The following is a 14,198-nucleotide window of genomic DNA, read 5'->3' as shown; positions in this document are numbered from 1 at the left end:
TTGTTGCTTTTAATATTTTCTCTGTCTTTAATTTTTGTCAGTTTCATTACTATGTGTCTCAGTGTGTTCCTCCTGAGTTAATCCTGTATGAGACTCTGTGCTTCCTGGACTTGGGTGACTGTGTCCTTTCCCATGTTAAGGAAGTTTTCAGCTATAATCTCTTCAAATATTTTCTCAGGCCCTTTTCTTCTTCTCTCCTGGGACCCCTATAATGCGAATGTTGGTGCATTTGATGTTGTCTCAGAGGCCTCTTAAATTGTCTTCATTTCTTTTCATTCTTTTTTCTTTATCCTGTTCCATGGCAGTGATTTCCACCACTTTGTCTTCCAGCTCACTGATTCGTTCTTCTGCCTCATTTATTCTACTATTGATTCTCCCTAGTGTATTTTTCATTTCAGTTACTGTATTCTTTAAGTTTGTTTGGTTATTCTTTATATTTTCTAACTCTTTGCTAAAAGCTTTTGTAACTTCTTACTATGTGCATCCATTCTTTTCCTGAGTTCTTGGATCATCTTTACGATCCCTACTCTGAACTCTTTTTCAGGTAGATTGTCTATCTCCACTTCACTTAGTTGTTCTTCTGGGGTTTTATCTTATTCTTTCATCTGGAACATATTCCTTTGCCATGTCATTTTGTTTAAATTTCTATTTGTATCTTTATGTGTGTAGTAGCTTAGTTACGTTTCTCAACCTTGGAGAAGTGACCCTCTGTAGGGGATGTTGTATGTGTCCCAGCAGTACACTCCTCTCTTGTCATGCTAGGGCCAGACCCCAGGTAGGTTCTGACCTGTGTTTGTGGACTCAGTTCTGCAGGACTGTAGTTTTCTTGTTTCTGGGGTCTGCCCCTGGTGGATGAGGCTGGTCTAAAGGTTTGTGAAGGCTTCCTGGCCAAGGGCAGGTGTGGTGGTGCCTACCCACTGGTGGGTGGAGCTGGGTCTTGGCACTCTGGTGAGTAAGGCTGTGTCAAGGGGCATGTCGAGAGGTGGCTGTGGGCTCAGGAAGTCTTTAGGCAGTCTGTCTGCTGATGGGTGGGGCTGTGTTCCTGCCGTGTTGGTTGTTTTGGCCTGAGGCATCCCAGCACTTGAGCTTACAGGCTGTTGAGTGGGGCCAGGTCTCAGTGCCAAGGACCCAAAACGTCTTCCTCTGGCCAGAGTTCACGTAGGTCACCACTGTGTCTGTCACCAGCTTTTATGACCCCAGAGAGAGCCATAGCCACACCCTGCCTCCCCAGGAGACTCTCCAAGACCAGCAGGTAGGTCTGTCCCAGGCTCCTACGGAGTTACTGCTTTTGTCCTGGGTCCCGATGCATGTGAAACCTTGTGTGCACCCTCTAAGAGTGGAGTCTCTGTTTCCCCCAGTCCTGTGGAGCTCCTGCAGTCAAGCCCTGCTAGCCTTCAAAGCCAAATGCTCTGGGGGCTCCTCTTTTCAGTGCCAGACCCCTAGGCTTGGGAGCCTGGCCTGGGCCTCGGAGTTCTCACTCCTGTGTGAAAACTTGTGTGATGTAATTATTCTCCAGTTTGTGGGTTGCCCCCCCCCCAGGGTGGTATGGGACTTGATTATAACACGAGTGCACCCCTCCTACCAGGTCATGGTTTCTTCTTTGTCTTTGGATGTATAATATCTTTTTTGGTAGATTCCAGTCTTTTATTGATAGTTGTTCAGCAGTTAGTTGTGATTTTGGTGTGCTCATGAGAGGAGGTCCTTTTACTCCACCATCTTGTGTACAATCTTTGGGACTTTCCATTGTGTTTTGATTTCCAGAGCTTCTCTATTAAAAATCAGCTGAAAGTTTGGGTTTTCTGTAGGTAATGATTATTTTTTCCTTTTGATGTATTTTAATTTTTTTCTTTTTTTTTCAGCAGTTTACTATAATGTACTGAGATGCAATTTTCTTGCTCGCAGTTTACTGAGCTTTTTGAATCTGTGTGGGTTGATGTCTTTAAACAGTTTTGGAAAATTCTCACTTGTTACTTCTTTTCCCATCCTTTTTCTCTATCTCTTTCTAGGACTCCAGTTACATTTATGAGAGACTGAATGTGGTTCACATGTCTCTTCTGCTCCATTCTGTTTTTCCTATTTTTTAAAATCTGTGCTTCAGTTTTGATATTTTCTATTGACTTCTCTTTGAGTTCTCTAATCCAGTCTTATGTTCAGTCTCCTATTAAGCCCATCAAATGAGTTTTTAAAAAATTTTTTATTGGAGTATGGTTGCTTTACAATGTTGTGTTAGTTTCTACTGTACAGCAAAGTGAATCAGCTAAGTGAATCAGCTATACATATACACATATCCCCTCTTTTTTGGATTTCCTTCCCATTTAGGTCACCACAGAGCACTGAGTAGAGTTCCCTGTGCAATACAGTAGGTTCTCATTAATTATCTATTTTATACATAGTATCAATAGTGTATATATGTTGATCCCAGTCTCCCAATTCATCCCACCCACCTCCCTCTCCCCCTTGGTATCCATACATTTGATTTTCAAGTCTACAAACTAGAGGTTTTTGTGGAAGGAGCAGAGAGTTTCACCTCCACTATCTAGAGATCTGGGATTTAATGAGTCATTCTGAAGAACTCAAGTTTGCTAGACTTTAACTATTTTGATGCAAATCTTTCTCAGTAGAGAACTCTAAAAATCATTTTTTCTGATGATTTAGGGTCATAACTGATCATTTTTCATGATGTGATGAAGCTCTAGTTTCATCTGAAGCAAAGGGAGGTGTAACCCCCTTTCCCCCTTGGCATCCATACATTTGTTCTCTAAGTCTGTGTCTCTATTTTTGCTTTGTAAATAAGATCGTCTATACCAATTTTTCAGATTCCACATGTATATCAAATGAGTTTTTAATTTTAGATCTTCTGTCTTTTGGTTCTAAAATCAATTTTTTTATAGATTTCACTTCTTTGTTGAAATTATCTTCTCATCCTTTTACCTTTTCTTTTTTTAAAAAATATCTTTATTGGAGTATAATTGCTTTACAATGGTGTGTTAGTTTTTCCTTTAACCTTTTATTTTCATTGACATATTTTTTAAGTTTTTGATTGCCCATTCCATCATCTTGTTCATCTGGGGGGTTGACTTCTATTGTCTACTTTTTCTCTTTTATTAATCATATTTTCTTGATTTTTTGCATGTCTTGTAATTTTCATTGTATTCTGGGCATTGTATTTAAAAGAGCTTTTTTATTTTTTATTTTATTTTATTTTATTTTTTTATTAGTTTCTGCTTTATAACAAAGTGAATCAGTCATACATATACATCTGTTCCCACATCCCTTCCCTCATGCATCTCCCTCCCTCCCACCCTCCCCATCCCACCCTAAAAGAGCTTTTATTTAGTGGTTCATTTTCCTATGTTAGAAGCTAATCATGTCAGTCTATTCAGTATTTGAACTGAGTGCAACTAGGTTATTATAGTTTGATTCAGTTTTCTTTGCACTAAAATGTTTCAATGGCAAGAATTTTGAATACTCCTCTTAGGTTCTAGTGGACTTTGTCTCCTAAATACCAAAAGACTGTGGAAGAACTTACTCTGCTTTTTCATCCCAGCTCTCTATCACCCATGTTGCCCAATGCCCAGCAAATGTCTCATGATGACAACTGCTGATGCTTTTGGGATGCCTCTGTCTGTAAAACCAGCTCACCAAGGAAGGACTCCTCTCTGGAAATTTTAATCATTTTTGTCTCCATAGCTTTACTAGCTCTTTAGGTTGTTACAGTCCTAGTTTTTTTTTTTTGTGGTACGCAGGGCTCTCACTGTTGTGGCCTCTCCAGTTGCGGAGCACAGGCTCCGGACGTGCAGGCTCAGTGGCCATGGCTCATGGGCCCAGCCGCTCCGCAGCATGTGGGATCTTCCCGGACCGGGGCACGAACCCACATCCCCTGCATCGGCAGGCAGACTCTCAACCACTGCACCACCAGGGAAGCCCTACAGTCCTAGTTTTAAGTGAACATTTTTCTTACCAATTAAGTTATAAGGAGGTTAACTGCTCTCCAGTTCACTTTCTTTTCTCCATAATTCTTTTTCCACAAAAAATGTGCTATTTTACATAGGCTGTGAAGTAGTTAAACTATGAAAATAGCTTATGTATTAATACAAATTTATTGTGGAAACATTTTCTATATTAGCAACAATTAACTAAACAGCTCTCTTGGCTGCTACCAGTGAGATAACTAGCTTTTTTTTTAAAAACAATACTTTTTGTTTGCCCATTCTAACTTTTTTGGGTGGTGATCAAGTGATTTACTATTGGAACATCTATTGGAACCAATTTATTAATGGAACCTATCTTAGAACTATGATGTCTAGCTGATTTAAACTGGACAAGCTTAATTTTAATGTAAAGTATTCTTGATTGTGCAAGCAAAATATGTCTAGAAAATCTGAGGTTGTAGATTTTTATTTAAATGTTTTTTTTTTCTTTTTTTTTTTTTGCGGTACGCAGGTCTCTCACTGTTGTGGCCTCTCCCGTTGCGGAGCACAGGCTCCGGACGCACAGGCTCAGCGGCCATGGCTCATGGGCCCAGCCGCTCCGTGGCATGTGGGATCTTCCCGGACCGGGGCACGAACCCGCGTCCCCTGCATCGGCAGGCAGACTCTCAACCACTGCGCCACCAGGGAAGCCCCTAAATGTTTTTTTTAAAAAGGACTTTAAGGGCTTCTCTGGTGGCGCAGTGGTTGAGAGTCTGCCTGCTGATGCAGGGGACGCGGGTTCGTGCCCCGGTCTGGGAGGACTCCACATGCCTTGGAGCGGCTGGGCCCATGAGCCATGGCCGCTGAGCCTGTGCGTCCGGAGCCTGTGCTCCACAACGGGAGAGGCCACAGTGGTGAGAGGCCCGCATATCACACACACACACAAAAAAAAGGACTTTAAAAAATGTCTAGATTCTTTAATTTAGATGATTTTCTAGTTTAAATCTGTTCTCATTTTAGTACTATATTTTAGTAAATCTGTCCTTATAAATTTGAGAACTAAATAAAAAAAACTGTACATGTTGCTAAAGTACAAACTAAGCACTTGTTTTAATTTTTCATGTGTATTTTATTTAGTGTACCTAAAATGGTAAGTCAATCATAAGTTGAAATGTGGATAAAATGAACTATTTTCCAAAGCTAAACTTTTATAAAAACCCTAATTTTCTTCAAATTCAATGATTTAAGAACTCTCACAGTATGATTTTCTTAAAATTATTTAAAGTAAGAAACTAAACTTGAACCATCAAGTGGGCATAATTTAACTGTGAAGGTGATGATGAGCTGATCTATATCCTGTAGGTTTAGTTCACTACTGTCACTCAGTGATGTACAAATATGGAATGGTTTAATTTTTACCAATAACAGCTGTGGCTTTGTCTTTACTCTTCTGGCTAGTGGAAAAACTTAAACTTGCTGAATAATAGATTTTGCAGTCTGACACCTTAAGTTTTCACGTTTCTGGTTTAAAAATCTAGCTCTCTGAGCTTCCATCTTCTCCCTTTGTGCATACTGGTTTTAAGAGCTCCTGCCCGGAGCTGCCTGTGGTAGGCAAGAGCATGGCCTGTTCTTTCTCGGTCTCGTGCCACTGATGGCAGTGTGCGTTGTTGGGGGCCGGGTGGGGAGGCTGCTTCAGCATCTATGATGGCAATAGTCCCATTCTTTTGGCCTTGGCTGTTTCTCTCTCCAATGCCATCATATTGTATCTGTGCAATCTGGTAGCCCCAATGAGAATGCTACACGGGCTTTGGATTCTTGAGACTCCTAGCAACTGACAAAGCAATGAACAAAACAGTACCACAGACAGCATTCTCTTTGTCCTGACTCTGAATGTAAAGTCATGGAATCTCCTCTTACCTGTCTCTAACTGGCACTCTTTTTACTGGATGCATGGGCCTGGACTGGCTCACTTAGAGTAAGCTGCCAATACCTTTTCCTCAGTAAATCTTCACATCATCCAGACTGTGGATTGAGGGAATGTAATGAGATGCTGTCTGCACCCCCCAGAGCACCCACACATTTGGGGCAGCTTCACTAAAGTTATCTAAGCTTTTCAAACTCTAGTTCTTCAAGCCAGCAGAGCACTTGCTTTTATCAACTTCTGCCAAGAGATGGGCCTTTGCTCAAGGTCCAGAGTCAATGTCCAAACTCCCCAAGCAATTATCCGGGGGTACTCCAAATATGGAGGGATGACAAGAAGAAAATTCCCCTCTCCCCATAAATGCACACTGAAGAGAAATGGGGATGGTATAGGTAGCATGTACATGGAATCTGCTCTCTCCAACAGGCAATATTCTTCTCCCCTTCATAAGGAGTTTTTATGAACTAAGTGGGTGGGACAAACTGGTGGGGGAAAGATTCTGCTAAAGTTTCCACACTTTGCAAAGGCTGAGGCAATTCTCTGCACTTAAAAGGAGAAACAGATAGTGAGTTTGGACTCAACTGTGAGCTGTCTCCCTGTTTACTGCAGCCCTGGTCAAAAACCCTCCTTGGGAGCAGATTAAGGTCTTACTAAGTAAATTTCAGCAAATTAATGTATATACTCTACATTTGACAATGTTAAGAATGAACCCAGGGCTTCCCTGGTGGCGCAGTGGTTAAGAATCCACCTGCCAATGAAGGGGATATAGGTTCAAGCCCTGGTCCGGGAAGATACCGCATGCCATGCAGCAACTAAGCCCATGCACCACAACTACTGAAGCTTGCATGCCTAGAGCCCGTGCTCTGCAACAAGAGAAGCCACTGCAATGAGAAGCCTGCACACCGCAATAAAAGAGTAGACCCTGCTCTCTGCGACTAAAGAAAGCCCGCGCACAGCCACGAAGACCCAACGCAGCCATAAATGAATGAATGAACTCAAAAATCCTTTAATATTTGACTGTCTGAATCAAGACTTAACACCTTCTACATTGAGGCTATCATCAACATTCTCAAAGGGAAAATTTTCCAATGTCACATAAATGCCCAGTATGAATAAAAACATTTTTTCTCATTTGAAAATAACTGAAATCACAATTTAATAATAACTGATGGTTGTGTGGCCCTTTATAGTTTATAAAAAACTCTCACATATATCATCACAGTTGGTTTCCACAACAAACCTTTGATATTTCTTCAACATTTATTTTCCTGTTATATTTTCCCATTTTATGGATGTGAGAATTAAAGTGTGGTGAGGTCGGTGAGCTGCCTTGTCAGAACTAGGGCTCTAACTCCAGTTGTGAATGAAAAATTCTGTGTTTTTCCCACTGTCTGAGGCTTCCTCTAAACACATGTCTACAAATGCTATTCTTCCTCAGTAGATATGACGTGTTTCCGTGTGATACATCTCCCAAGTTAATCCTGAGAGTGAAACTGGACACGTGTCCAGGTACCTTACTCTATCACTCTATCCTTTTGACCAAAAGCATGCGTACAAAGAATTGTCTGGGATTAGCAGGCACAGCCTGCGTGTCTCTAGGACCTCAGGCCATATCTCAAAGGACAACTTTTAGGAAATGAAGTTGAAAAGAGCCATGTGCATACAACGTTTATGTTTCCCTTTGGACTTCAATCCCCTGGGTACTTAAAATGAAAGCTTTGTTTGGTACTGAATTTGTAACTAACATAAGGGCTAATATCTGTGAAGGCTTTGAAGATATAAAAACATTTTTTTCATTCAGCAATGGTGAATTTTCTTGCCAAACACTTCAGCATTAGGGGAAGTAATACGCCATGCTTTGCAGCCCAGGGGGTCATCATGACTTGTAGAAATGTCACAAGGGAGCAGTGTGCAAGGAAACCAGAGCTCAAAAGCGACACACATATGCCTGCTGTTACCATAGTTACAACAGGAAAGGCCATGAAAGGCGTGCTTTCTCCTATAAGCAGTGAAATAAACCTTCCGTGATTTAGGATCACTGGGGTGAATAATCCTGACTCTGTCCACAGGGTTTTATCATGGTTGCCTTGAGTTTCAACGTGTAACAGGGAAGAGAAGGAGGGATAAATGATTTAAGCTCCGTGAAGTTGTTACTGATGTTCTATCAGTTAACTTTTACTCTCAGAGCCTGCATGAACTCGGAAAGTCTTTATTCATTCCCCTACCAGCAAATTATAGGGATTAATGGCCATGACTAATTTTAGTTTGAGTATGACACACTACAGGGTGATAAAAGGAGAATGTCTCTCTCATTCCTGAATTTCTGAGGCTGGATCAGTATAAAGCTATGGAGATCATAGCAATAGAGATGCCCCAGGGCATACACATAGCTCTTTATGCTTCTTAAATCTGGCTTTCTAAGCATGATGGAATCCGGTCTAACTTGTCTTCCAATGTTTGAATCTCTCCTACAGCACTTCTGCCAGAGTGATTTGTATTCTCTAGTTTGATGACAACTTTGTAATGAGTGCATCACCCATAATATAGACAGTTTTGAGAAATAATGATTACAACAACAAGTAACAGTTTTGTGGGTTACTATATGTGAGATACTATAAAAGTGTCCTATAAATTCATTTCATCCCCAGAAAGACCCCAGGAGGCAAGTAACTATTTTATAGAAGGAAGCCAAGACTTAGAATAGTAAAGAAGTTCCTCCAGTGTCCCACAGCTGTGAAATGTCAGTCAGACCCAGGGATCTGTGACCCCAAAACCTGAGAGGAAGCTATAGCCTCTATCATCTTCACCTGGAGCAAAAATCCGTCTCCTTGTAATTTCTACCCACTGGTCTAGTTCTATCCTCAGACTCAGGGAAAAAGTCTTAATTCCTCTTCCACTACTAGCTCTTTGTATATCTGTATGGCTTTCAGGACTTTCTGCAGTCTGTTTAGACCACAAGATGCGGTTTTTAGATGTCCATTCTTCAACCCGCCTCCAACCATGTATTCTTCTTGTTTTGCATATTGCATTAGCTTTCTAATGGGTTTCTTCATGCTCAGCCCTCTGTCTGACCACCAGCAGTTGTAGGCTTTAAAATGAGTCAGATCTCTTCAGTCCTCTGCTCAACGCACTCCGGCTTCTCATGTCAAAGTGCAAGTAAAATCTTTACAGCCAACTTCAAGATGGCAAACCCCCTGCTGTGGCCTCCACTCCCACACTCTCCCTTTCTGCTCACACTGCTTGAGGCACACCCGCCTGCTTCCCGTTCCCTAAATGTGCCAAGCATGTTCCCCACTCCTCTCCCTGGAAAGCTGAGCTGGACTATCCAGTTGGTTCTTCCCTGTCCCTCCTCCTGTCTCCCTTCCTTAGTCACCTTATCAGTGAGACCTTCTCCATCTACTCTATGGAAAATAAGAAGTCTCTCCCCTCATTGCTCTTCCCTTTCCTCCTTCCTTTTTGTATTTTTCTCCACAGCTCTTGTCACCATCTGATTATTGTTTATTTTACTTATTTCTTTGATCTTTGCCTGCCCTCTCCTCTTAGCCCCACATAATGACACAAGCTCCATGAGGGTAGAAAGTCTTACCTTTTAGTTCAATTCTAACATTAAATCATAAGAAACTGGCCTAAAAAAATGACTACTTCATATGGGTCAACTTGCCCCAGCACTAAGAGCAGCCCCTGGCACAGAACAGCATTCAGTAAGTAGTTGGTTGATAAATGAATAATTTATCCACATACTAAAAATATTTGAGACTTTATATCTTATGTGGAGTTGAATATAGATGGACATGCAAATAAAAATTAAAAACTTTTATTAATACACTGAACCTAGCATTTAAATATAAGATATGACATTTTCTTCACTAGTAATTTTAACAGTCATCCGTCAGCCTCAGAACATCCTGTGTCAAAAGGGCCAACTTCCCTATCAATTGGTAGGAGCTGTTTGGATTCAGGATAAGGTCTTTCTCTTCAGCTAAATTGAGGCAGTGATCTTGCACATCACCTGCCATAGAGTGACCTGCTTCTTACCACCACTGTGTTTACACAGAGGAGTGGATATTCTTTAGAAAATAATGACAAACTAATAATAATGTTCCTGTTCAACATCTCTAGCTGAAAATCACTGCAAAAACAAATTTTTTTCCAGAGGGTATCAATTCCTATTGGCGGATCTGAGACCATATGTTTGGTTTACTTTAACAATGTTTCTGCCACAGTATTTAAAAAAATATGCCAGAAATTCTAATTTTGAGAAACAAATACTAGGATGGAATACTACATGATAAAATATAAGGAAAATTAGGATAATTATTGGAGGACTAACACAGCAAGCCTTACTGCTGATCACAAGGTGTTGTGGAAATTGTTGTCAACCCTTTGATTACCATTTCAAATTATTCACTGTTAATTTGCAGTGCTTCTTATGGAAAGGGGAGGATTTTGTCCTCACACATTGAGGGCAAGGAGACAGTTTAGGAATTTTAAATAAATACAGAAAAGCAAGGGATTTTTCCCCATTCTAAAAGCCCCTTAAGAATCACAAATCAAGAATTCTCACATTCATCTACAAAAGAAAGCATTAAGTTTGTTTATACCCACAACAAAACATGGACCTGCAGAAGTTTTCAAACAATCCTCCAGCAGCTTCATGCGGGTCTTCTGGAGCTCAGGGCTGTCCCATTCATCTTCATCAATTCCCCAGTACAGATCTATGACCTGGGGACCAATGGATGAGGCAGCGTTAATTCACCTGTGCGAAAACTCAATTGATGTGTAGGCTTTATTCTTATTCACAATATTAAGCTAATGTGACTTCTAGCTTTTCTCTTTGCAGCAGGTTTTCCCTTGCAGAGGGAAAATGATTTTTAAGATCAATCTAAAGAGGTATTTTTTTTTAATCCCATGATGGTTTGCGGATGAACACTATAATTTTTTTTTTGTTCCTGATTATACTGTTGACATGGCCCCAGAGAAAATGAAATGTTAAATATCAGAGGCTTTGCAATTCAGGCTTTCATTATATTGAAATGGTAACAGGATTTCAGAAGTCTGAAAGCAGCTGGGATATAGTTACTACATTATCTGAGACAAATAACAGTGTATAATTTTACTGTTATGTCTCAATATGAGAAGGGAAAACCATAATGGGCATTCACATATACTGACCCAAAGTTAAATAGCTACATTTCTGTAAAAAAATAAAGAGAAAAAAGAAACCTGTTATCCCACAGAGGCATTTTGTTTATATCTTCTCTAAGCAGCTTGGCTTTCATTAATACATATCTGAAAAAACATGACGATGAGGAAAGAGTCTGTGAAAAAAACTTTTACAAGTACACTCTTTGAAAAATTTGCTATGGAGAGCAGAATGGGTTTCATTCCTTTTACTCAACTGCTGTCTGCATAAGCTAAATGTTTCTAATTGTAGCTTTGAAGATTTCTTCTTTTCCTTTCTTTATTTCCTGCAAGCAGGAAAAAAACCCTCTCCTCCTTACTGGCTGTTTGCATGGCATTCAGTGAGATGTAGGCGAAGAGCATGGGGTCCCCCACTGTGTTCCAAGTGCTCTGTGTACTTCCCATCTCCTGGCCAATGCCCCACACAAGTGTGTTTGTATCAAATCTTTGTCTATCTGCATTTGAGTTCTTAGATGGCTGATAGAGATATAACAATTTCTTTTAAAAAATATTGCCATGGCTCAGTCCATGAGTTTTATAACATATGAAACTATCAGCACTGATTTTGGGGTTCTTTCTTTTAATCTACTTTACAAGGTTTAATCACAATATTAAGAAAGAGGGACCTCTGAGACTATAACTTGACTGTCCACTATGAGAGCCCTTAGCTGTTGTTATCTAAAACTAAATATAAATTAAAATTAAAAATTCAGTTCAAGTGCTCAGTAGTCACATGTGATTACTGACTCCCATGTTGGAAAATGCAGATATAGAATACTTCACCATCACAGGAAGTTTAATTGGACAGAATTGTAATTTACTGAACTTCATATACTGAAATTACTAGAAGAAGTCCATTTTTGGCCATCTGCCAATAAACTCTCAAACACAAATCTGCAATGTGAATGGTAACTTAGTTGTGTCATGCACAAACTAACAACCATACACAGAACCTGGTCCCCATCCTTGTGGCTGATACTGTTTGATACCTGAGGAAAGGTAGGATTTAGAATAAATGAGAAACAGAAGTGGTAAAAATGAAAGTTAACGTAACAAAAGCTATAAATATACAACTGCTATTCCTCTCACATCTTCTGTGACATAAAATTATATAAAGTAATTATGTCACTGTAACTTATTAGATGTTGCATATATAATAATAATAGCACAAAAGGGAGAAAAGGGAATAGAGCTACATGGGAGTAGTCTTTCTATAGCTCACTGGAATTAACTTATCAGAACCTACCTATGATTTATACCAAGATGTATATGCCTTAAAATAACTACAAAGAAAATAACTCAAAAATTAATGATTTTTTCACTATAAGGAATTAAAATGTTAAACTAGAAAATATTCACATATCACAAAGCAAAGAAGTAGAAGAGGAATAGAGGAACAGAAATGACAGACATATAGAATAAAAGTAAAATGGCAGAAGTAAATCCAACTATGTCAATAATACCATTAAGTGTGAATGGTTTAAAAAGTCCAAACAGAGAGACTGTCAGACTAGATAAAAACAAGATCCAACTATATACTTCTACAGGAGTACACTTTAGATTCAAAAAGGTTAAAAGGATGGAAAAAATAGGATGGAAAAAATGACAAAGGAGGCAAGAATATACAATGGAGAAAAGACAGCCTCTTCAATAAGTGGTGCAAGACAGCCTCTTCAATAAGTGGTGCTGGGAAAACTGGACAGCTACATGTAAATGAATGAAATTAGAACACTCCCTAACACCATACACAAAAATAAACTCAAAATGGCTTAGAGACCTAAATGTAAGGCCAGATCCTATAAAACTATTAGAGGAAAACACAGGAAGAACACTCTTTGGCGGACTTCCCTGGCAGTCCAGTGGTTAAGACTTCGTCTTCCAACACGGGGTGCCAATTCAATCCCTGGTTGGGGAACTAAGATCCCACATGCCTCACAGCCAAAAAACACCAAAACATAAAACAGAAGCAATATTGTAACAAATTCAATAAAGACTTTAAAAATGGTCCACATCAAAAGAAAATCTTTAAAAAACCCCACTCTGACATAAATCACAGCAAGATCTTTTTTAATCCGCCTCCTAGAGTAATGAAAATAAAAACAAAAATAAATGGGACCTAATTAAAAGCTTTTGTATAGTAAAGGGAACTGTAAAAAAAAAAAAAAAGACAACCCTCAGAATGGGAGAAAATCTTTGCAAATGAAGCAACTGACAAGGGATTAATCTCCAAAATATACAAGCAGCTCATGCAGCTCAATATCAAAAAAGCAAACAACCCAATCAAAAAATGGGCTAAAGATCTAAATAGACATTTCTCCAAAAAGACATACAGATGGCCAATGAACACATGAAAAGATTCTCAATATCACTAATTATTAGAGAAATGCAAATCAAAAGTACAATGATGTATCATCTCACACCAGTCAGAATGGCCATCATCAAAAAATCTACAAACAAATGCTGGAGAGGGTGTGGAGAAAAGGGAAACCTGTTGCACCGTTGGTAGGAATGTAAATTGGTACAGCCACTATGGAGAACAGTATGGAGATTCCTTAAAAAACTAAAAATAGAGCTACCATATGATCTAGCAATCCCACTCCTGGGCATATATCTAGAGAAAACCATAATTTGAAAAGATATATGTACCCCCAGTGTTCACTGCAGCACTATTTACAATGGCCAGGACACAGAAGCAACCTAAATATCCATCAACAGAAGAATGGATAAAGAAGATGTGGTACATATATACAATGGAGTATTACTCAGCCATAAAAAAGAACAAAATAATGTCATTTGCAGCAACATGAATGGACCTAGAGCCTGTCATACTGAGTGAAGTAAGACAGAGAAAGACAAATATTATATGGTATCACTCACATGTGGAATCTAAAAACAGGTAAAAATGAATTTATCTACAAAACAGAAATAGTTACAGATGTAGAAAACAAACTTATGGTTACCAGGCAGTAAGGGGAGGGAAGAGATAAATTGGGAGATTGGGATTTACATATACACACTATTATATATGAAATAACTAATAAGGACCTACTGTATAGCACAGGGAACTCTACTCAATACTCTGTAATGGCCTACATGGGAAAAGAATCTAAAAAAGAGTGTATATATGTGTATGTATAACTGATTCACTTTGTAGTACAGCAGAAACTAACACAACATTGTAAGTC

At 39.3% G+C, this 14,198-nt stretch overlaps 1 protein-coding gene across 1 annotated transcript in view; it reads right to left on the bottom strand.

Moving 5' to 3' along the window:
• The window catches only part of NWD2 (NACHT and WD repeat domain containing 2), a gene marked incomplete at both ends in the record, with an annotated part of 216,169 nt that overhangs the window by 97,648 nt on the left and 104,323 nt on the right, over positions 1 to 14,198 (bottom strand). The window contains one exon of the mRNA XM_082611480.1: positions 10,438 to 10,554. Within this exon, the coding sequence (XP_082467606.1) occupies positions 10,438 to 10,554 (117 nt within the window). The remainder of the gene's footprint in view (positions 1 to 10,437; positions 10,555 to 14,198) is intronic.

This window comes from Mesoplodon mirus (assembly GCF_964341445.2).
Source record: "Mesoplodon mirus genome assembly, chromosome: 2".
Lineage (NCBI taxonomy): Eukaryota > Metazoa > Chordata > Mammalia > Artiodactyla > Ziphiidae > Mesoplodon > Mesoplodon mirus.
This window is presented reverse-complemented; position numbering and strand designations above follow the sequence as displayed.